This window comes from Polyodon spathula, chromosome 24, assembly GCF_017654505.1.
Source record: "Polyodon spathula isolate WHYD16114869_AA chromosome 24, ASM1765450v1, whole genome shotgun sequence".
NCBI classification, from domain to species: domain Eukaryota; kingdom Metazoa; phylum Chordata; class Actinopteri; order Acipenseriformes; family Polyodontidae; genus Polyodon; species Polyodon spathula.
In genome coordinates, this window is record NC_054557.1 from 5582342 (window position 1) to 5608276 (window position 25935).

The window sequence follows — 25935 nt, forward strand, 5'->3', positions numbered from 1 at the left end:
AGGAATGCAATTACTCCATAAAGGATGGTTCCACCGCTGCTGATTTCAAGCATAACTGTGGAACAAAATAGAGAGACGTTGAGTTAAAGTTACAAACTGTAGAATATGTAGTAATGCAAAAAGAAAGACTTATACTCAAAACGTTTGTCAAAGTAAATACTAAGTGTCACAATTATAATAACAGATAATTGTACTTCCATAAGCACAAAACCTTATCAAGTTTACCTTGGGAAATTTGTACGATAGTGCTGTAGTTTATTTATGCTTTACATTGATTTCACAATTTATTTCTACTGTACACTCTCCCTAATATACTGCAGGAAATTGTACTATGCAATAATTTAGACACAGTCATTTTTGCTCTTCAATGCTGTTGGGGTTGCAGTTTGACCAGAATAAACTACAGTAAACATATAAAAGAGGGAGTGGCAGAGAACATTACAACAGCTCAGAAGAAGCTATTATACAGAGTGTAACCAGGGTGGGGTACGCCTCTGTGTGGCTGCTGTGTGTGGGAGGCTGTCGGCTGCTGCAGCACTGTTTGCCGTTTCATGGAACGGAGTCTCCTGCCAGCCATGTAGAATCAGAAGGAAGAAAAATGTTCCTGGCCAGGCCCCTGTGTGAAATTGCTGAACAGGAGCCAGCACTAGGGGGGGAAAGTTGAGCCCATACACGCGGATCCATTGGAGAGAGACTTCATACAGTTTATAGTCATCTGTACGGGATTAAAACGGAGTTTAATGAATCATCACATAAACATCTACTAACAACCATTCTTGCTAGCAGGGAACTCTTTATATACTTTATATATTTATATAATTGTATAGTATCCTGCACTTTTTAACTGAGTCTGGTTAACCCTGCACAAGATTGCACAAATTAAATTGTTTCATGAGGAACTGTCACTGAAATCTTCCCAGAAAACCGACTTTAGGTTTGCACCCCCAATTTTCCTGAAATGATGAGGGGGCAGTGATTGGGGAATGGAATCCTCCAAACACCTTGCAGACAGTTGAATCAGTGCTCCCCTGGTTGTCCATGATGGCCCTACACCCTGTAGACATTGTCCAAATGATGTATACCCTTGTACTGTTTTTGTCACTATGGGTAGACGAAAGGGTTTTGTTTTAAGTTTCTTGTGTATATTTTTTGTATAATTTAAGAGACCATTTTTCTAATGCAGGGAACAGAAAATTCAGTCTCTTATTGGTCATAATAAGACTTGATGCGGTTTATGTATGTTGGTGGTTTCATGCATTAGTTATTCACCTCCAGGCTCACATGCAGCACATGTATAAGCAGCAGTGCTGCTGGAGAGTCATAGCGAGGTGAAAACCTCCTCTGTATACCAGGGCCTATAGAGTGCAAACAACTCCTTGTTCAAATTCGCTGATACCTTTACATACATACAGAGGTACATGTTAAAAATACCGGTAGTTTAGATATTGTTGCCAAGACCATTATGGGCACAAATAAATAATATTATTAAAACTGCAGCAATCTTTTCTTATGTGCAAACTTTTCTTACATATGATTCATATGCTTTGTAAAAAGTTATGAGGCATAGGGATTGTTTGATATCCAGTAGCGTAAATTTGGGTGTGTAAAAATGAAAAGTAACCTATTTTTAGAATTCTCAGGCATAAACTGTGTTTTATTCAAAGACCTCAATAGATCTGGGAACAACTGAATTAGTGAATGCACAATCTGTTACACTGACTCATAAAAGAACCAATCTGGTAATACTGCAATAATAGTTTATACAGTATTTTTTTCCATGGGATGATGTTTTTTATGAGGATGTATAATGTACTCGGAATACTGTGCTGCGTTCTGGTTCCGGCACTAAAAAAGGACATTCTGGCCTTGGAGAGAGTCCAATAAAGCATTGATCCCAAAGCATTTTATTTATTAAGCCTAGATCCCTTATAAAAGTTTACCATAGTAAAAGCATAGCAAAGTTTAATATAGCATAGAGAAAGCCTACTAAAGCCTAGCAAGGTATGGTAAAGCATATTTGTAACCATGGCAAACCAGGGTAAAAATGCATACTGTAATCACTGGAAAAGCATGGTAAACAAATAAATACCGTGGTAAACTTTTATAAGGGAAAGAGGGTTCAGGGAAACTGAAGTTTTAAAAATGCTTGACAATCATTTAAGCACAGGACAGAGACCTTTTTTTACACAGCACGTGGTCAGGAATGGATTACCATGCAATTGTGTTGAGGCAGACTCATTGGGATCCTTTAAGTACTGACTTGACAAAGTTTGGGAACCAGGGAAAGCACTGATGAGCTGAATAGCCTTCCATTTTGCTAATTTTCTTATGTTCTTATGAAATCTCTCATAAAATAAAATAAAATATTTTGAATTTTAAATCAACATTCAAAAGCTTATTGTTGCTTTAGCACAGTTAATCCCAGCCTGTACTCCCCCAAACACCCCCAAACGCTTCCACAATCAGCTACCTGCACTTAAATAAATTAAAAACAAGTCAAGTCAGCACATTCTGGAAGAGTAACCGTTGAGAAAACACAGCCTGCCCCCCACACCTCCTCAGCACAAAGACCCACTCATTCCACTGTCGCCAAATGTTCCAGTTTTTACAACAGTCTCACGGAAGAATGTTGTAATTGAGTCCTCCATGAGCCATTTATAAGTGTATAAAATTACTGCTGTGACTTATTTTAGCTTGTTGAACACAGCTCCCCCTTCATGCTCGATGTTGTCAGAGGTCTGCTGTTTATATGGGAGGGTTGGGGGGGGGGGGGGGGGGGGGGGGGGGGGGGTTCTGATGACATGTAGCTAATTACGTGGAACCACCTGAGGGACTACAGTACCACATATGGTTTCCATACCTCACTAGTGTAACTGAAGCTCCCTTTGAAACAGCCTTTATAAACCGCGCTTTCTTCATTTTTATACGATGTGGTGGTTCAGGCTTACAATTTGTTTGGTTCTTTCTGCCATTGTTACCCCAGGAAACCACAGTGAGCTCCCCTTCACAGCTCTGTGACTGCACCTCAATCCATTGTTATCCCTTTCAGTACAATAGTGATACCAGTGACTTGATTGGGGTTTATTCAATTGATTTAAACAGTGAAGAGGCTAGATACTGTTGCTCTTTAAATCTTTAAAAGAAGGGGACTCTGAAAACTATCACCTATAAAAGTGTGTCAGCTTGTTTTGAATATTCTTTTTCATTTAGTAAAATGTCATGTTTGGTCCTATTTTTATTATTTAAACAGTGGCGGTATTTAGATTCACCACTGGTTAGATTAAATGAAGATCCCACTGTCTGCTATGGGTTCAGCTTGGTTTTATCCAAGGTATGCAATCCTATTTTGAGTTTTTATGTGAAGCTGCTATAACTCAATAATTACAAAGCTATAGGGCAGATTGGGAAAGCCTTACCACTGCTCCAGTCCTACGTCTCTCTGCCCTAGCTTATGTTGCAAGTAGGCAAGATGGACTATATATCTGGGGGAAATAAAGGGGAAAATTAGCCACTCAAAGAAAATGGAGGGAAAATAAGTCGCAGTGCACTTCTTTTAAGTGCTATAAATAAACAAAAGCCAGTCATCAAATTACAGCCATCTGCCCTGGCTGGACAAAACCCAGTGACTCTCTGTTTCCATGAAGGGTAGAGGTGAGGGGCTGGTCTAGCTTCTAAAGTTTAGATTGGAAATACATATGCGACAGCCAAACACTGTGGTAGTAACAGTCGCTTTCAAAATATAATCAAATACCATGGACTCTGCCTTCTGTTTGTGTCTTAATCCAGTATCAATTTGGCAGAAGATTCGGCCAAAGAGCCAGTTATTCAAAGTGCGTCTCTCAGCTGAGAAGAATAGAGTTCACTAGGCTTTAAAGGACTGATTATTGAATTCACCCCAGCCACCCCCCCCCCTTTAAGGACTCTTTAGTAGTGAAAAGTGATGGCAAGTTGTGATAAATGGATTTATAGGGGGCAGTCAAGACAGTTGTCTAGTGTGTTTCATTGATACAATAATAAGATGTCATTGGCCTGGTCTCTTGTTAATGAAGTTTCATCCCTTGCATGTGCTTTGACTGGGTGGCTAAGTCCATTGCAACAGCTACCCTAGTAACATCTAGAACGTCTTGACTTAAAACTCATAACCAGGGATTGGCATGTTTCTAAAGAAACTTAATAAATTTAATGACACATGTATTGACAACATGTTTTATTCAATATCTTCAGACTAAAAGAAGCTGAATAAATTAAATGATAAACGTTTCAACTATAAGTCTTTCTCAGTGTCTTCACACTTTTTAAAGTTTCTTTTAGTATTTCTAAATTAAACTACCTGTGGGATAATGCCCTCTCTACTCTGAACCCAATTGTCCAAGGCGATCTGTAAGGTTTATAATTGTATTTTGTCTGTTTTTAAGAATGTTTGCCTTTATGTTATTACCTGTAGAGACCATACTGACAGATAACTGACCTGGTATTATCTTAAGTACCATCTATAATTGGCCTGGTCTTTTGTAAGTGCTTTTGAATATACTTATGTTCTGATCTTACCACAGCTTCCTTGGATAAACCCTGAATCATTTAATCTTGGATCTGGAACTGCTGTTCATTACAGAAACATTTGAAAAATACTATAGGGACATTATTGCTATATCAGTGAGAAATCTTTAGCAGAGCTATTAGCAAACCACATCATAGCCAGAAACTGCAACGCAATGGATTTGGAACAAATAATGAGCAGTGATCCAGTGATTGCACTGTTGTTAACCTTGTCTCTTATATACATTTTATAAATGTATCAATTCACTAGCTACTGACACGGTGCAACGCATTTCATTACTGAAGTATTTTACAAGCAGTAACTTAAAGTAACAAAAGTATTGTAAACTAATTCTGCTGTAGTACTACTGCTGTATTGTTCTGTACTCAGATATGCACAGGTACCCAGTACATTAACACATCCCGGATCTCTCTTTCCTAGTACATTAACACATCCCGGATCTCTCTTTCCTAGTACATTAACACATCCCGGATCTCTCTTTCCTAGTACATTAACACATCCCGGATCTCTCTTTCCTAGTACATTAACACATCCCGGATCTTTTTTTCCCATCGGAAAGCAAGCAGTGTTCTCTTAGTTGAAGTGTTCTCGAAGACAAAGCTGATCACCAAACACAATATGTCAAGGCCAATCATGATATGAATCAGTAAATACAAAAATATTTATTACTTATGTCATGATGCACGTGTGTCAGCATTAGAAATTAATATAATAAGAGAAAAGCAATAGGCAAGTATATGTTAATAAATTATAATAATAAACTAACTGGCCAATTAAATTAACAAAGCACTCCTACATACAGTAAAAATGCAGAAGCAGCTCTAACAGTAATCATGAAAACGCAAATTAATTTTAACACAATGGTTATTAACACAGCACCTCTACACACGTTAAAAAAAAATGCAGCAGCAGCAGCTCCAGATTAATCTTGCAACAACAAGTCAGTTTTGAAAAAATTGAATAAACCATTTGAATTTGAGTTTAATGATGATGAGTTATCAGGTTACAAAACAGTATCGTATCAGTTTTGAATCAGTTAGCAATGAATCGCTATTGGTGCCAAAAAGGTGTTCTTAAGTTCCTGTTTCTTTAGGCGGAGCTTTTACAATGGGACAATTCTGTTTCACCACAAGGTTGTTCCCTAAGCAGAAGTGTTCTCTTTAGGAGGTGTTCCTATATTTATATTTTTTTCCATAAGAATAGCAAAGCTTAGTGAAAGCATGTTTTAAACGTTCATGGGGTTGTAGATATTTAGATAATTTTTTTCTAAATTGGCCCCACATTTTAGCGTTTGAAGTATATTTAGAACAGCTCTTGAAGATGGCTTCCATCCATTCTCTGTTCATCTTGCTGTTGTTTTAGCTGCAGAGTTTGTTTGGGATTTTTCCCAGAGAACATCCTCAGAATGTGATTAAACCCTGAACTTTGACACTGCCGGCTGCTTGGGAACGAGGGGGCTGCTGAGAAGCCTGTTTTTGGCAGCAACTTAGGAAAACCGTGACAGGGATGAGTCCTCCAAGATCTACATCTTTATTTAGGAGCACATGTAATGAGAAAGCATTCATTTCCTGAGAGCTCCGAATTCACAGACTTCTAAAAATGTAGACCAGGCCAGTCTGTGGGCTAGCCATCCCATGATTGAAAGCCATAAGATGCAAAGTCATGAGAATTATCTAGAGCAGGATAACCACTCATGTATGAACTGATGTCATGCACCACAAGTAAAACCTTGAGAGATTGTTCAAGTAACTCACTCTAGTGGTTTATAAAATGCGCTTTTTCTAAATTAGATTTCCTCCCAATGTTAGAATAATTCTCTTGTCACTGTTCTGGTATTTTAGTTTGGGTCCTTCTTATATTAATCTATCAAGTTGCTGGGACAGATTCCAAGTAGGGACAACATTGCTTCTAACAATGGCGTTTCCCAATTAATGAATGTTGTCTGTGCCCATTATTTTTCCCCTTCTGATTTACCAGTAATATTCAACAAGCTGTGCCTTATTTAGACAAGTTTTATCAAATAATTTCAATAATTACTGCCATTATGAGAGAAATGAAGGCGTGAAATTATATAAAGTAAATGTAATTATTACTGTGTACACGCAATTCACGAAAACGAGCCACTGATAATATATTATCTAATAGCAATGTATTCAAATTACAAAACTAGAATTAAGATGTGTAATCTCTGTGTTGTTGAGTTTTTACTGTGTCCTCAGTATTTACCATGTCTTATGCCTTGACCGTGTTTATTTTATTGCCAGTGTCCTACTTCGGTGAAAGTTTCTGCAAGATCAAGGCCACCCATGATGTAACTTCCTTCAACCTATCGCTGAAGTTCTTGACCAGCAAACGCAGTGGGCTTCTCTTCCTGGCTGCTGGGCTCAGCGACCACCTGCTGCTAGAGCTCAGGGATGGACATCTGCAGGTAAAGGCATACTAGCATAGGTGCCGTGTTTGTAAAGTGCAGGGGTCAGGGGGGCAGATTCCCCTATACTTAGGTTTAGGAGAATAAATTAAATAACCTCTTTAAAATCCATGTTTTTAAATAACAAATTGTTATATTTTCAGTAAATCCAATATCTATTAGATAAAACGCCTACCTCTAAAATTCTTCACTGTGTACTGTAAAATGATGTATATAGAGGACAAATGACAAAGCCCCATTGAATATGAAACTGGTTATTTGGATCATCTCTCCACTTTGTTGTGTATTTTCCATATTCAAAGGGGATTGTCGTTTATTCTTTTAAGACTAACATTTTATAACAATAACAAGAAGATACAGAGTATATTGTATTTTATTTTCGTACAATTTAGAATAAAAATGGAATTTATCAAATTGGCGTACGCCACACCTACGCACGGTTTATATGGTGCATAAATAGCGGCATATTCCAAAGTGACAATGAACATTCTAAAAGAGAAAGAAGAAGAAAAAGTTCTAAAGCAGCAATGGCAGGTGCACAGCTAAGGAAAACCAAGAAAAGCAAGAAGGGCGGAAGGGTGCTGACAGATGTGGTCCTAAAAATGTAATAGGATACCGTGATGGAAATTCAGAATTTAAGCAAGAGATGACTCAACATTAACACCACATTGCAGGCACTCGTCAGCAGTATCTCTGAGCTTTCTAAACAAATAAATAAGTAAAAAAACAATAAAAAATAATCTTGTCTGCCATTAATGGCTAAAAGGAAAGTTGATAATTTCACCAAGTCATTAAATGCGTTCATCACGTTGTATTCTTTGGATGTACGTCGTCGTAATTATATTAACCATATGCTATTATCATATTTCCCACCTATGGAAGACGCTTTGCAGCCACCCAGAAAGCCTGATTTACGTGTCTGCTGGCAGTGTGGACAGCAGGGACACATCCATAATGACTGCCGCACCCCCCTTCTTGCCCCTCCATGCCCCCCATTGGAAATGAGATGGGACCTATGTAAGAGGGACAACACCAGCCCCGAGTCATGTCCCAATCACACCAACTTACCCCTATGCATCATCCCCCTCTTCATCAGCATCACCCCAACCTACGCTTGTTGCACCAGACCTCGCCACCTCCTGGGTCAACAGTCTGGGCCCTGTCCAACCGGCCTTTGGCCACCTAGGGTGCAATGACTGCTATGTTGCACTCCAGGTGAACAGTGCCTCCTGCTATGCCCTGTTGGACATTGGCTCGACCATTACCCTTGCCCACCCAGATCTACTGCAACCAGGCAAACAACTGGAGCCAGCACTGGCCGCCCTAACCACTGTGAGCAGTGAACAGGCCACGATGCGTGGTCGAGTCCAGATGTGCATAGACGTCGTTGGCATTCACCTTTTTCCACAAGGTATGGGTGGTGGAGATCCAAGAGCCCTTCATTCTGGGTTCTGACTTTTTGCATTTTGCCAAAGGGTTGATCGACCTCCGGGCCGACACGGTGTGGTTCGGCGAAGGACCTGTCCTTCCCCTCCAAGCCCAACAGCCGCACACTGGGGATGCCAGCGCACAGACACAGATTAACCAGGTCCTCCCCACAGCGGGTCCGCCAGCCTCACAGCCAGCCGACGAGGCAACCGCCATTGCACGACAGGTGAGGGTCACAAACTGGGAAGGCCTGCGGAAAGAGCAAGGTGAACAACTGTGGGTCCTACCGCACGACTTCCGCCACAGCTTTGCCACCACCAACGCCAGTGCTGGGAGGACCCACGTCGTCCAACACCACATCGACACTGGGGACACCCACCCCATCAAACAACTACCATGACGGATTCCACAAGCCCGTCAAGCCGCTGCAGCCCAGGCCCTAGACGAGATGAACGCCATGGCCATCATCGAGCCCTCCGACAGTCCACTGACCTCACCCGTAGTCCTGGTTCCTTTAGAGATGAGGTGCTGACAGCCTATCATGGTGCCCATTGGACGGGCCACTTTGGAATCACTAAAATTCTCAGCCGCCAGCAAGCCTTTTACTGGGGACAGTGTCGGCGCTGCGCCTGCACCACTCACAAGGGCCCCCAGGAGCAATCCTGTGCTCCCCTCCAACAGTACACAGTTGGAGCGCCTATGGACCGGATTGCGGTGGACTTACTGGGACTCTTTGTCCGTTCTACCTGAGGCAACAGGTACGTGTTAGTAGCGCTGGACTATTTCATTAAGTGACCAGAAGCCTATGCCCTGCCCGACCAGTAGGTTGAGACGGTGGTTGAGGCCCTGGTGGAGGTCTTCTTCAGCAACTTCGGGGTCCCGTCCCAGCTCCACTCAGAGTGTTTGGAGAGCTGTGTACCCAACTGGGCATCCAAAAAATCCAGACCACCCCATTGTACCCTAGAGCGACGGCTTGGTAGAGCACTTCAATTGGCCCTGGTGGTAGTGGCGGATCAAAGCGACCGGGACCTCCAGTTTCCACTGGTGCTGTTGGCTTGTCACTAAACACTAGTTTCTTTCCAAATGTTTATTTTATTAGATATTTTCTTTATATGTGGTAAGTTACAAAATAAACCCTTTTATGTTTCATTGTTCATTTAAATACAGTGTTTCGGCTGTGCAGATGTTTGATATGATGTGCTTGAATAAAACTTTTGAGTTGTATCCGATAGTTTGTCTTTAATTTTAATATTGATGATGTTTAAAATGCACCGTGATAATGACTGACGTCAGTGATTGTAGGTATGAGTATAACCGCGGCGGTTCTAGTGTTAAAGTAGTCCATAAACGTACATTTTGTGTGTGTGTGTGTGTGTGTGTGTGTGTGTTTTGTATGGCTTTTCTGCTGGAGATTAAGTGAGATTAAGTCAGAAGAACTGAATCTTGACAAATCTTCTGAGTAACAAGCACGATTTCTGCTCTGGTTTACATGGGTTTTTACAGCTATTTTTATCACGAGAAAGTGAATGCCCCTGCCCTTAAAGTTGCACTGCCAAAAGGACGTCCTTTTGCTGTTTCACGATGTGTTCGTGTGACATCTGTTTTTTATCTTTCTTGTAGGTACATTTGGAGTTGGGGTCTGGTGAAGTGGTCCTAACATCTGAGTCTGGCCTGAAGCTCAATAACCTTGTTTACCATGACGTGACCATCACTTTGAAGGAGAGATTGTTGACCATGGTGATCGATTCATTTTTCTCCCGCTCTGCTAAGCTCCCTAACATCCAGCAGGACTTGAGCATTGACCTTGGATTTTACTTGGGAGGAACAGGTAACCAGGAGAGGATACCCTATCTGGAAGGATCTGCCCCACCCTTCAGGGGCTGCCTAAGTGACATTGTATTTAAATTCAATGATGTAGACCTCTTAGCCTCGGATCATGAACAATCCGAGTGTCACGAGGTCACCAAGGGCTGCAGCGAGGAGTTCCAGGCTGGGGAAGGAGATTCAATCCGCCTCATCAGCCCCAATTCATTTGTTGCCTTCCCAACTTGGAATGCACAGGAAAGCAGGACACTTGAGCTGCTTATGAAGACCACACTTGAAGAATCACTTTTGCTTTTCCATGCTGGGCATCAGACAGACTTTATAACTTTAGGACTAGTGGCTGGTTACTTAAGGGGGGTTGTAAACCAAGGCAGCGGGGCTGTAATCCTGGACAATCCTTTTGTTCAAGTGGCCGATGATCAATGGCACAGAGTCAAAATCAGAATTGACCCTGGCTCGTTTGAAATCACTGTGGATAGTCAAGCCTCTGGGGTGTCATTGAGTGGCACTGAGAGCTTAGATCTGAAGGGGAATCTATACTTTGGTGTTCTTTGGAAGACGGTTCAGGATGATCTCGGGAAAACTGGGGTCATATATCATCTTGGGGATGTGACAACAGATGACTCTTTCGTTGGTTGTCTCGGAGACATAAAAGTCAACCATGAAGAGAGAAGCCTGCGGGATGTTCTGATATCAAAGGACATCCAGACCACCTGTGATGACGAAGATTATGGGGACTATTCAAGCTCATATGATGAGGAATCTGTAGTTACCCCAACTCCGAACTCCGACGTATTTGAGTTTATAGATGTTGACCCTGATGAACAGCATTGCCACCCTACTGGAGACATGCCACCTGTTTTTTGGAATGTCACTCAGCTCTTAAAAATTAGCCCACTGATTGTCCCTGAAGGTGGGCAAGCCTTTCTGGACTTAAACCACCTCCAACCTACTGTGGACCTAAACAGCATAGGCATCAGGCAGTCCCAGATTGTCTTCACACTGCAGAAAGACCCTTGGTATGGTCATATGGATTTAAATGTAAACAACTTGAATAGAAGACAAAAGTTCACCCTTCTTGATGTGGTCAATAAGAAAATCAAGTACATCCATGATGGTTCAGAAATATACATGGACCAGCTGCTGTTTGATGTGGTAGCCTACAGCACAGGCTTCCTTCCTGAATGTTTGGTAACCAAGCAGTATACACTTCCCATACAGATCACACCCATCAACGACATACCACAGCTGAATGGAGGAGACACTTGGATCTCAGAGTACACACGCACACGCCTGGGTTCCAACTTCATCCGTGTAGTAGATGCAGACACCAGATGTGATGAACTAAAGCTATCAGTGACTTCTGGACCCAGTAAGGAGGAGGGTTATTTAGAAAACCGTCAACAACCAGGGCAGAGCATAGAAGAGTTCACATGTATGGAACTTAAAGATGGAGACATCTACTATGTACACAAGAGTGGAAGCTTTGCTCAACTAAATATTCAGGTCTCTGATGGACGCTCAATCAGCCAGCCAGCCACGTTCAATCTCAATGTCAGAAAACCGCAGATGGCACTTGAAACAAATACCGGCCTCATCCTGTCCCAGGGTGAAGCATCTGAGATTGGTATCCACAACTTGGCGGTGTCATCCACTCCTCAGAATGGTGTCATTGTGTACAATGTCACCAAGTCCCTGCATTTTGGAGAGCTTCAGAAACTGGAAAATAGAGAGTGGAAACACGTGAGATCCTTCCATCAAGAAGATCTGAGTCAAGGCCATTTGAGGTACTTCAGCACAGACACTCACCATCACAGTGAGGTGGTGGTTGAGAGGGTTCAGTTTGATGTGCAACTGGGCCATCTGCTCCTGAGAAACAACACCTTCTTGATCAAAATCAAGCCCTCCAGATTCAAAATGGTAAAACTGGTTCCACTACTGGTTGCAAAAGGAGGGCAAAAGGCTATCACACTGGAGGAGCTGGAGGTGGTCCTGAAGGGACAAAGTGTTGATTACACTTCCTTCCAATATATGATCCTGAAGGCCCCTGCTAAGGGTAGTCTGCTGCTGCTGGATCGAGAACTATTTGAAGGAGACACTTTCACTCAAGAAGATCTGAGAAAATCTCATCTCAACTACAAGGTTAGGATCCGCAGAGCTGTGGAGATTGAGGATGAGTTCCAGTTCCAGGTGTTTGTAGATCAGCAAAACTCACCTGTATACACTTACCCAATTAGGATTCTAGCCGACCCAGAAGTACCTGTCTTAATAAATGAGGGACTGACTGTTGTAGAAGGTGAAGAAAAAGTCTTGACTAAAGACCATCTCTGGCTTCAGAGTAGAAAAATAACAGATTTTGTGTACCGGGTCATTCAGAACCCTCAGCATGGACGGCTTATCAGGGAATCTCCAGTTGGACAGCCAAGGTTTGAAGGAGCAGTCAGTGTGTTCAGTAATGAAGACCTACTCCTGGAGAGGCTGATCTATAAGCATGATGGGTCAGAGAGCAGTGAAGATGAATTTGCTTTTCTGGCTTTAGAGCAGACCAAAGAGAGCTCTATGGTCCAAGCTTTGTGGCAAGATTCGGTGAAAGGAGTGTTCAAAATCAACATACAGTCCAGGAATGACCATGTGCCAGTCCGTTTAGTGGACAAGACCTTCAGTGTTGTCAGAAATGGTCAGCGTTTGTTGACCACAGAGGACATCCTCTTTGGTGATGAAGATTCTGACTTCAATGATTCCCAATTGGTCTATGTGCGGATGGGTATTCCCTATGGCAATATAGTGTCAGCACAAGATAACTCCCAGTCACTTTTTCGTTTCACCCAGGGGGACCTAAGGGAGAAGAAGGTGCTTTTTGTGCACCAGGGTGCAGATCGCGGCAGGTTTCAGCTGCAGGTATCTGACGGACTTCACAAAACTACAGCTCTGCTAGAAATCCAGGCCTCAGACCCTTATCTTCAAATAGCAAATAATACCATGATTGTTGTCGACCAAGGTGGGTCCAAGAAGCTGGACAGCACCATCTTAAGCGTGGAGTCCAACATGGATATCAGAGACCCAAAGGACATCAAGTATGAGGTGGTTGTGCCTCCGAGAGAAGGGGAGATCACAGTTAATGGACAGGAGGCCATGTCTTTTTCCCAGGACAACCTCAGGAAAGGGATGGTGTCATACCACCACAGTGATAAAAGTCTAAACTCCAAGGACTACTTCGAGTTCACAGTGAAAGCCAATCAGATCTCAGTAGAAGGAATGTTCAGAATAAGGATTTTTAGGGAAGGCTACCAGTTACCGCCTAAAGTAGTGAAAAATGAGCTGATCTACTCCTTTGAAGGAGAGCTGACTGAGATCAACCAGGACCTTCTGATGGTAGGTTTACTTTTTTATTTGCTCTTTAGAAAATGGAAAATGTAACTCCTTAATTTCGTATTGCGTTGAAAAACTTTTTCATGGAAGCTGTTTTGGCCAACTAAATAAACAATAAAATACAAATATGGTCTCAAGAAAATGAACAACTCTTTATTATGTTACAGTTTTTCAGCACAAACATTATTATTATTTTTATTAGTATTATTATTAGTATTTTCAGTCTAGAAGAGTTCTAGTCAGTATAAGAGTTTTCAGTCTAAAAGCATCTTTAAGAAATATTATTATTATATATATATATATATATATATATATATATATATATATATATATATATATATATATATATATATATATATATATATATTATATATAAAGAAACCTATGAGTTAAAGCTATGGTCACTCATTTATTTCACATTTTCTAATGGAACATTATTAATGTTGTGTCAATAAGATATTGACAGAAATATCATTGAGCTTGTTCAATGTAGGAGATATGAGCTGCTCTGTAAGAGATATGAGCTGTTCAGCATAGGTTTGGTGATTTTGAGATTTGTGAATTAAATTACCTAGTTCAGGGAGTTTCTGACCTGGCAAATTGGCCAGGAGAGCATTTGAAACAGTGCCTAGGACCTTAATACCTACTTAACAGTCAGAACATTTTAAGCTGAATAGAGCCCTCAAACAGCAACAGTTCTGCAAAATGAATCTAGCTAGTCCAGGGACTCCAAGAGACCCACAATATTGCTCTTTTGAAGTATCCCATTTATTTATTTATTTATTTATTTTATTTTGTATGGGTTGGAAAAGACTGGAAGGGCATTCTGTAGTCTTAAGTAGGAGAAAGTTCAATCAAATGCAGCATCGTGTTTTGTGTTTTAAACACGTTACATGTTTAATGGGCAGAATACTACTGAAGCTGTATCTTAGTGAAGTCATTACTATTTATTCTACCATATAGTTTTTTAGTTAACTAAACCTTTTTTTTTACTATTATTATTCATTTATTTATTCATCTGTTTGTATGACTCTGTAAGAACTCTCTGGTAAGGCTCTATTAGCTAAAAAGTTTAGATATCTTTGATCTAACTCCATTAACATATATTGTTTATTGATCTGTGCTTAAAAGTACAAATAACCCTTATAAAAACTTACCACAGTAGATCTGCACAGTAATTTTGCAGCTTTCACATGCTTTTTCTCATAGTTCTACTATGCATTACCATAGTTCACCATGGTTTGCAATGTTTTTAATATGCTTTACCATACATCTCGGGACTTTACAACACTTACTCATGCTTTACTGTGCTTTCACTGTGCTTAATTAAACTTTGCTGAGCTTTTACTATGGGAAACTTTTATAAGAGAACTCAAATGAAATTTGTTCTTCAAACCATTCTTGCTGCCCATCCCTCAGCATTTAATTTAACTGCCACTTTATAAACCACCTTTGTTCATCTAACAGTCTATAATAGTTACTATGAGTGGGAGTATAAACCTTAGCAATATTGATGTATTAGTTTATGCAATGTAATTAAATGAACTTCTAATGCGTTTCAGGTGGAACATGCTGATTTCCTACCCTCTGAAGTTGTTTATTACATTAAAGAGCCTCCCCAACAAGGTCAGATTATCACACTAGTCAATGACTCTGCCACCACAGCAGCCCCCAGCTTGTATAACACCCAGTCCTTCACTCAGGAGGACATCAACAATGGCAGAGTCATCTACATCTCCAAGCTGGGTCAGCAAAGTGACGCCTTCACAGTGGATGTGACCAACGGGATGACCAGCGTGGAAAACATCCGAGTTCTCTTTGAGATTATTCCTAACATGATTCCCCTTCAGGTGAAGAATATTATGCTCATGGAAGGAGGGTCCAAGGCACTGAATAAAGACATCCTCAGAGTGTCTGACCAGTACTACAGCAGTGTGAACATAGACCTCGTTGTAGACGAGCCACCCAGACACGGCACTCTTAGGTATCTAGCCAGAGATGAGTATGTGGTGTCCTTCTTCACTTGGAATGAGGTACGTTATCAATGGGTGCTGCTAGTCTATATTAAACCTGGTACAAGTCCAATTCCACTTCAATTATAGGGCAAGCCCCATTATTATTAGATATATTCAGTGGAATCAAACACAAAAAAGGACTATAATGCTTTTAATTGAAATGTTGATTCTTGTGTGCCTATAGAATCTTGTTGTGCAAGATTCTTTAGGAAAAATACACAAACTTTAATTTCATTTTAATATCTATATATATATTTGCATATATTTTACTATTTTATATCACCTGCACATTATGTCTCGTAACATTATGTCTGGTCACCTGTAAATTATGTATCTTGTAAAGCGCTTTGTGATGGTGGTCCACTATGAAAGGCGCTATATAAAAATAAAGATTATTATTATTATTATTATTATTATTATTATTATTAGAATGTAACCTTTCAACTCTGACAGCCCTGTAGTCTTTGTCTATAAGAGTAAGTGGGATGAGCAGTTGAAAGGTCAGATGATTTAAATGGAATGAGGTAGGCTGTTCTAACTCTACACTTTTTTCCAGATAAGTTCAAAGCAGCTCAAAGCCAAGTAAAGGCATAGTTGGAGAAAATATGATAATTACTCAACAAGGGAGGAACAGAACCACTCTGAATGAGTGCAAACACAGTGACACAGTAACAGAAATGTACAAAGTTTTTACCCAAATATGTCCTGCCCTTACAATTCAGTTAGTGTGCACAGCTGAGACTTCTCTTGCAGAATAAGACAATCTTTTCATTTAATTTTCATTTCAGAAATGTTTCTTTGGTTTTGCTATTAGATATTTAATGCAACATTTTTTAAACTTGAAATTGCTCTTTGCATCAGTAGGTATTGATATTAACCATGGTGTATACAGAAGAACAGAAAACAGCGTCTAACCCTCAGTTAAAACCACGTTGAGCAATGTGGAGCCTATGGTTTATCCTGGATTAAGACAATATTATATGGTTTATTAGAGTTATATATTAGTGGAATGCATTTTGAAATCCAATAGACCATCGATCATCTCGGATTGTGGAACCTGTGGTTACTTTATTGTGGTCAGCCATCATTCATCTTTCATAATGGATAATAATTACCCAATGGTATTTTGGAATCAGTATGATTGTACATTATGATAGGACCCACAACAAATTTATAAACACAGTCCTTTCAGTCTAAATATGCTTTGCTGGCATATTTCTTGAATATCAACAATTTTAATATCCATTTGAAATACAGAGTAATTGTGAACCAAATGCATTTTTTATCAAAATAATTGACTTAATAAGTTTTAATAAGTATGGTACTGTTAAAATGATGGTGGTTTAAGTGACACTAGACAGATTCTTATTATTTGGTTGAAATGTGATTAGCATTTCAGAATGGAGACAGACATGGGACGTGATCCCTACTCACAGCTCATAAAAGGAAGAGGGTATTGTGTGTGGGACAAGCAGCACAGGAGATGGGTGCTTTCTGTCTGTCTGTACCTGTCTGAAACTAATGTACAAGCCTTTCATAAATGTTCAGTGATTGAGAGCATTGCAGAACAAAGGCTTTCTTGAATACAACCCAGGAAGATTGAATTGTGAATGTAAAGTGTGAGATTGTATTACTGTGAGGCGTGTGAGTAAAAATTGATTTTCCAGACAGTGATTTACGTGTAAAAATTAAAATTTTATTTAATATTACACGGAAAAAAAAGAAAAATAATAAAGAAGGATGTGAGGGAGGGAGTGCTGGAGTAATCAAAAATAAAGGAACGGAAGCCTCTTAGTCCTCTTCGCGCTCTGCTTAAATCCAAAAATAAAACAAAAAGGAATAAAAACAGAAAAGAGCCATGTTAGTAAGGCCTCCGTTCGTGACACAGTCCAAACTCCCACGTACTTCCCTCCAGCCTTTTTTCCCCCGCCTCTATTCCTCAGGACCAACCCCGAACACAGTAGCACGTTTTCTTTAGTATGCAAACCCCGCACTGGTAGTCAGTGGATCACCAATCCCAAACTGACAGGTATCCTTAATTTCACTTGACTCCAGTGGCTGGAATTTACATGCTCGTACTTCCGCCCCTCACCAAGGTGCCGCCCCTCAAAAAGATGACTTTTGTCATGGTCACAAGACCTTGGTAAGGGAAGTCCCGAGTTGGTTTGATGCCTTCTACTGTTGGGAGGCTGAATTGCAGACTGAAACCCCTTTGACTCATCACAATTACAAATTACACATGTGCAGTACTTGAAAAAAGCTATTTGAAAGGCATTTTGAAGATCATCCCCACTCTGTATAAATCTGTAAAACACTGAAGAAAACCTTTTCAATTTCAGGTGGACCAAGGGCTGATCCTCTACCATCATGATGGCAGCAATACTGAATTCGACAGCTTCACACTTACAGCCTCAGCTTCTGAGATAGACAGGGACAGCAGACCGGTGACAGTCAACATTACTATCATTCCAGTCGACGATGATCCTCCCAGAGTTACAGTCAATAGTGGATTGGAGGTAAAGTGAACCAGTGCCTTGTGTTCTACTTAATCTTGCAAACCACAGATAGAGCAAATACTGTTTAGATAATTCAGAAACAAGTAACTAAATTAAACAAAAAACTAATATCATTTGGGTGATATATTTATTAAACCTGATTAGTTTTGGTTATCGTTTGGTTAAACTGATGTTTATATAAACCCTCTACACTATGAACACCCATGTTATTAACTGGGCTAATCTAAACCAATGGAACATTAAGTGAATAATAAATGATTACAGTATAGTTACACAATACACAATTTGGTAACCTTCTAAAAGCTGAGGTCTTTAAAAGCTATGTAAAATGTCCACATGAACACAATCGCAAACACAGCAAAGGTAAAGTAACGTGTTTCTTGTTAAAACTGCAGGGGGTTTTGTAGCAAGTAACATATTCCAAATTAAAGTATAAAACATAAAACCAAATATCCAAAAGATCTTCAACAGAATGAAAGGGAACCAGTCATTATATTCCTAATGTTAATAAGCGGTTTTAAAAAAATAACTTTAAAATCTTGGTTAGTTCCTTGAAGGGTGTGTGTACATGTACAGTACTCTCAGGTTAGGGCTTATAAACAGTCAAAACAATCATTAACATCCTACCCAACTGTTTAATTCATGAAACAGGCATTTAAAAAAAAATGTTGTTATGGCCTAACGGTTCAAAACTAGAAATTACTAACCTAGAAATGACCATTGTAGGATACTACATGTATATGCTTCACAATTTGCTCTTTCATTATACTACAATAATAATTAAAAAGTACTGGACATTTTACTCTGTTACAAAAGCCAAAGTAAACTGAGTTCTGCCTTTCAGAATAAAATCTTTACAGCCCGTGTCTCCACCTATAGGTACAGTATTATCAAACATCATTGAGGGTGCAGTGACACTAATATCCACCAGGTGGCAGGGCAGCTTTATAGAAGGATCTTGCTTTTTTGTCAGAGAGGGTGGAGTAATTTAACATTCTAGAATAGTTTTGTTTCTTAGATTAGGTTTATTTTATTTTATTTATTTTTTTATCAAGGAACACGTTAACAGCGGTTAACAAGGTGTTGATGAAAACGTTGACGGAAGCAGTCTGCAAAAAAGAAACAAATAAAAACAGTTGAAGGGTTTAAGAAGGTTGTTGTTCTTCAGCTGTTTTGTCCAGGTGCCTCTCAGTGTGAAAGTTAAACACACCAAGAAGCTACATAATGATACTTAAATTAACCATTCATTCACTAGTTTTGCAACAGTGTCGGTTTTGTTTTGTTTTTTTTGTTTTTTTTACTTTTCTTCACAGAAGCCATTATAGTTTTTATGAAAAGAAATAGTGCCCTGTGTTCTTAATATGTGCAGGACTTTCCATCCCGATAATTTTGCATTATCCATGTGCAATTGCAAAGAACATATTCGATGAATTTTTGAGCACTGCATCTAACAATGAGGTCCTTTAAAAAGAACACATTGTGGGAACACTGTTACTTTAAAAAATGTATTTGAAATAAATGTAATGATAAGCGTGTGAATTACCTATGACAAGTATACATAAAAGTGGACTCGTTCATCCAGTCATTCTATTCTCAGCAGACCCAGTGTGATGTGCTATTTCTTTCCAGCCAATTCATAATAATCCCCACTGCTAGCTCTCACAAGACCTGCTCCATGTATTACCTCTAATGTTGTTTTTAGCCATTCAGTGCCATCTGGAATCCATTAATGGAAGAGCCTGAGAGGCAAATGCTTAACTATAGACTATCGATAGTGGGTCAAGCATACATAGCTAACAATAGCAGCTCCTCTCAATAGCAGATTTTTCCTCTGGCACAAGAAAGGAGTTCTGCTGTATCAGAACCATTAACAGGGTTGTGTGCTTTGCATCCAATAATAAAATGCTGTTATTAAATACACATTTTAATTTGAAATATATTGAGGTTTCACTGAATTCAATTCTGTTACTCAGATTTGGCCTGGAGAAACTGCTGAAATAGGTCAAAGTGTTTTGAGTAGTGAAGATTGGGACACCCCCGCAGAAGATTTGAAATATTCCATCGAGCCCCCATCCAATGGACGGGTGGCACTGCGATCATCGCCTAGCAACAGCATCCAGAGCTTCAGTCAAGCGCAAATAAATGATGGGCAAGTGATTTTCATCCATGAAGGTGGGTCTTTCAGTAACAAGCCTCAAATCAATATTGGCCCAATACAAGATAGCTAGCACTCCCTAACATCTTTAACACTAATAATATATACCAGAAGTTCACAATTTTAATTTTGTGAGTGGGGGACCCCATTTTAAAAAGAACTGTTCTGCAGTAAATGGCACTCAGTGTAACAAAGCATGTCTCTCACTAGAGTTGGTATATCCTGCATGGGAAAACCGTGGTACTTTCATTTCATGATTGATCATATCATAACAGAAGTATGCATCGTTTCTATTGTGATGCAAGATTAAAAGCACCACACAGCTTATTGCAGGTCACCAAGTGGTTCTTGAATGAAGAATACATGTGTTTTATAGTTGGTATGAATACTCTCCCAAACTCATTTATTTTTTTGTCTTTTAACAAAATAGACGAAATGATCATTTGATCTTATTTTGCATCATGCAAAGCCCATCAAGACTATCACGTGTATCATGATACATATGTATCGCAACCTGCATATTGTGATAGGTATCATATCGTGACATTAGTGAATTGTTATACCTGTAACTACAGCAGTGATAGACACATTTATTAAATACTGTTTATGCATAGTTTTATAAACTAAGTATCCAGAGGAACCTCTGTGGATCCTACTTGTCTGAGAAGCACTGTTGGATACTTTCTCTTTGATTCACACAGTTACTCTATGTTTTTTTATAGAGTGTGATGGCTTGTGTTGCATGTGTGTTGTCGTTTGAGTGTATTTGCTTTGCTGTACTGTGATTCTATATGGACAAGGTGAGGCATGGACATACAAAGACAAAAAGACTGAAATAACGACAAAAGTGTGGGCCGCATTCACAACATTTTAATTTAAAACTGTTTGTGTTTTAAAATGCCCTCTAAGCTGAGGAAACGCAAACAAACAAAAAGGGAACAAAATGTATGTTTGTGCTGTAAAGCAGCTGACATTCAATTGCTCTCTCTCCTCAGGTTCGCTGTCTGGTGGTTTTAGATTCACGGTGAGTGACGGAACACACACCTCCGCTCAGGTCTTTAATGTTACTGTGAGGCAGCTGTCCATCGTCATGGAAACCAAGGGGGAGCTTTCAGTGTATCCAGGTGAAGACCAGTCTTTCTCTTGTGTGATCGGTTACTCACTCTCATTTTCAAATAGAACAAAGACAATGATAAAAACAATATTTATGTAAATATGTACAAGCAAATGGAACAGATCGGAGGCTGGGAGCAAACCGGCATCACTGCAAAAGAGTCAGCTGATCTGCATTCGTGGTTATAGAGCTCTTAACCTCATCTTATCTCACCAACAAGGATCCGGAACAGCAGGGCATCACACAGTACTGCAAATTCCACAGGGAAAATTGAATAGAAAAACAAACAAGCTCAGGGGTTCAAAGGGTAACACTAGATTACCACTCAGTATAGGAGTGTAAAATGTAGCTATTTGAACTGCTGCATCCTGGTACCTTCGTTTAAGGTCACGGGGTCTGATTGAAGTAGACCATTGGAGTGAACTAACACAGGAAGTGATTAGGTACCAGAAGAAAAATGTACAAAAATTAAATATTTCCTTACGGAAGGTTAACTTAATTGTTTTTCTTCACCAGGAACAAGCAAACAAATCACCAACCAGATCCTTAAAGCAGTGACCAATGGCGTGAGAGAGGAGGCGCTCTCAGAGGAGATAACCTATCATGTTTTGAGAGCACCGCATCTAGGCAAACTGGTCTCAGCCAATCAGACCGTGGTGTCCAGTTTCACTCAAGCAGAGGTAAACAGTGTGCAACCTATAATGCCACGCAGTGTAATATGCTATATGAATGTTGCAACTGTGGAATCATTCTACCAGTGGCTCATTACATTGTACAGTGCACTTTAATGCAGGTACATTACATTGTAACTGCATTGAATAGCATTTGTTAAAGGTGTCACTCGAAAGTGGTTTTAAAGATCGTGATGCTGAATTCCCTGTACATAATTCAGTTAATTAAAAGAAACCCATATTGTATCATACTTTGTGATAATATTATTTCACTAATGCTTAATTTCATGTCTTTCATAAAACATTATAATGCAGACTTGCATTACTACATCTCTAATGAAGGTTTACTGGGTTTATCATTGTAAAAAATCAGTTAGCGTACAAAAATAAGAAATACCAAAGACATCCAGAGCTGGCCAAACAGCTTATTATATTTACATTGTCAATGGAAACTCCTGATGAGACTTGTTTAGGTTTTTTTTTTTCACTCTGGTTAATGTAATGTCAGTGGAATTGATCAGTCATGCAATTGATATCCACCCTGCTTAAAACCCTTATAACATTGCCACAGTAAATTTGCACTGTAATTTAGTAGTTTTCCCATTCTTTTGTTTTGCTATGCATTTACAGTTTCCCATGTTTTTAAATATGCTTTACCATATCTTTTTGGGCTTTACAAGGCGTACCTATGCTTTACCATGTTTTACCACGCTTTGGAAATACTAAAAGAAACAAATATTCAATGACACAGTTTTGACTAGAAGTAGAACTACAGTAGTATTGTGATAATAGCATATAAGCAACTACTTTTCCCCAGTCACTTACGATTTCTGTTGTAATAACTGTAGATTATTTATGTTGTTGTGAAGAAAAAACGACTCGGTTTAGGTTTCTGGACATCTGGAAAGCTGTAATCACTCTTTTAAATCATGTTTTAGTTCTCAGGCACTTCTGATCAGATAATTGAGATGTGGGGTTGTTGAGCCGGGGTACAGAGATTGCAGATCAGATAACACCAGCAGGGTAATTCATGCTTTAACCTATGTATCCGTTCAGACTGATAACAGCTCCAATCTCACTAATGCGTCGAGCTACAAGTCACTGTCGGGGCAATTGTAGTAGAGCTACCTGGTCAACACTTGATCTTCATTTCATGCATTATTTATCAATCATTACAGAAATAACTGAAATGAGCAGGTCCATTACATTACATTATTTTACATATTAGCAATCTGGAGGCTTATTCTGCTGTTGTAAAGAAAATGTTGTCTTATGAAAAGTGTTGACCACAAAGCCTACCAAGACCTATAAAATATATTGCACAGGCACTCATGCAACACAGTGTATGAGTATGGAATTGTACATGTTTGTGGAACATGATTGTCATATTCCATTTTTTTTTTCATCAGCTGGAGACTGGATCTATCTGGTATCAGCAGGAGCTCCCCAATGAGGCATTCTGGATTTCCCAAGACTCCATTGATTTCCTGCTGTCTGCTCCTCCAGCCTCCGAGCTTGAACACACACTCCTGGTATCCATATCCTTCCTGGAGCAGAACCCCACCGGCTCCTCCCAGCTTTGGAAGAATACAGGTAAACTGCCAGAATACCTGGAGAGTGCAACCCGAGAGCATCGTTTCAGTAAACACATCGAATAAACTCAATAGCATTATTAAAAAATGCTGTTTGTGACATTTTATGAGATCAGATTGTAGTCCAAATCACTACCTGTGAAGTTAGCAAAGCACCATTGGGAAATGACATCAGAGTGCCATTATTGGTATCAGTAGGTTGTGTTTTCAGCATATAAAACACTAAGTTGCACAAATAATCAAATAATCCTGTGCTATGTTAATCTATATTGCTTTTTCCTATGGCACACAATGCTAGGAACCATGAAAAGTAGCTACCAGGTAATATTTAATAGCTAGGCAAATGCAATAAAGTACATTTAGTTAATTATATCTACACCTGTCTTGCATGGTTTGATTAGCAAACAAGAAAGACTCATGGTAGTATTGTCCTGTCTTCCTTTCTTCTAACAAACTGTAATTGTAAAGTTAGGAACATTTTTTAGATTGTATGTCAATTATGTGTTGAATTGAATAATTATATACAAATAATATATGAGGCTTAAATTTTAAAGCTGGGGGTATTTTTCAACTACCTGAATATCTTCACCTGTTATTGCATTAAGTTGCATACATTAGCAAGTTTTAAGTTTCAATCTCAAAATGAATGCTACCCTGAAATGTGAGTGATTTATTACAGTGTTATGTGCACTCCTCAAATGAAAAGGCTCTTTGTATAATATAGAGAATCAAATGATGGGGATCTGGGAACCACTAACTCAATACAGTATAGATAATACTGATAAGACACAATACTAGGGATATGAGAGCCTGTGTGTTCAATTCAGCGAGTATTATTCAGTATTGGAACTAGGGAGCTAAAAACTCCAAACGCAAGTGACCATAGCCAACAAAATATGTAAACAGATCCTCTTTTCCCAGTATTGGTGAACGTAGTATTGAAGCACATAGTATTTCAGTAAGAGCATACTTTTCTCACATCCAGTTTCTGGTAGTATCTTAATAATTCGAACTAAACATTTGCATCTGTTTAAACTAAAGAAGTTCACAGCCTAACCTTGTTATTTACAGTAGTCGCAACTGTAAGATAATGACAAGATAAGATAATGTAAGATAATGATTTTGATTCATGAAGACGAAGAAAAAGAAGAAAATGCTGCAACAATGAAAAAAATGTAAATTGAATGTGAGAAATGAAAGAAACTACAGAAATTGGGCAACCGTATGTGTTCTGTGGATGGGGGCATTGTCATCCTGGAAGACTATCACCCCCCCCCCACCCCCGGCAGGAAAGGGAATGAGTGCACCCAAACCATGTCAGGAAAATGGGCCCCACAACATTACGGAACCACCAGAATCCTTCACTGTTGGAACCAAGCGCTTAGGGCTGTAGAGTCCTTTAGGTTGACGCCACACATGTACTCATCCATTTTTCGAGAACATGGTGAAGGATGATTCATTTGACCATATCACATTTCTCCACTGCCCAGTAGTCCATTGCCTGTGCTCTTTGCAGCACTGGACTCGCAAACGTGCATTGCTAGGTGTGATGAGCGGTTTGTGCATTGCCACCTGACTATGGTATCCCGCTCTGTGGAGTTCTCCGCGGACCGTTTTTGATGAAACTGGCTGCTCGCGCCCCAGGTTGAAATTTGCAGTCAATTGATCTGCAGTTGCTCACCTGTTTTTCCTCGAATTAATGCACTGATATCACAGATATCACTGGAGTATGCGCTTCCGTCCACTGTTGCCCTTTGCTGATGATGTTTTTCCCTCAGAGTTCCATGCCGACATCACCTTAGACACCATTGCTCATGAAACATCAGCAAGATGAGCTATCTTGGTCTCTGAAGCTCCTGCCAAACACACCCCAACAATCACCCCTCTTTCAAAGTCTCCTCTTGCAGCCATGCTAGCCATAATTATAGGCAACTAGGCCTGTCCAGCATTTTAATACATGACCCTAAGCATGTTGGGATGTTATTTGCTTAATTAACGCATGAACCACACCTGTGTGAAAGCCCTTGCTTTCAATATACTTGGTGTCCCTCATTTACCTAGGTGTTTCCATTTTTTTCTCCACTACCTGTAGTCCCAATTAATTTTATATTTTTATTTAAACATCATGGGTCATAAATTCGCTGGGGAATAACCAAACCCTTTTCTGAACTTTAATCTCCTCTGCCCTTTTGTTCTGACTCCCAAACAACACGTTTTACAACTAAATTGCATTTTCTCTTCACAAACCTTCACAAAATGCACCGC

The 25935-nt window shown here is 39.6% G+C and overlaps 1 protein-coding gene across 1 annotated transcript in view; it reads left to right on the plus strand.

Annotated features, from left to right (window-relative positions):
* Positions 1-25935, plus strand: part of cspg4 (chondroitin sulfate proteoglycan 4) — a 47821-nt gene that overhangs the window by 19160 nt on the left and 2726 nt on the right. The window contains exons 2-9 of the mRNA XM_041226652.1: positions 6823-6986; positions 10035-13610; positions 15170-15640; positions 17962-18138; positions 20112-20310; positions 21289-21417; positions 21924-22087; positions 23488-23671. Of these exons, the coding sequence (XP_041082586.1) occupies positions 6823-6986; positions 10035-13610; positions 15170-15640; positions 17962-18138; positions 20112-20310; positions 21289-21417; positions 21924-22087; positions 23488-23671 (5064 nt within the window). The remainder of the gene's footprint in view (positions 1-6822; positions 6987-10034; positions 13611-15169; positions 15641-17961; positions 18139-20111; positions 20311-21288; positions 21418-21923; positions 22088-23487; positions 23672-25935) is intronic.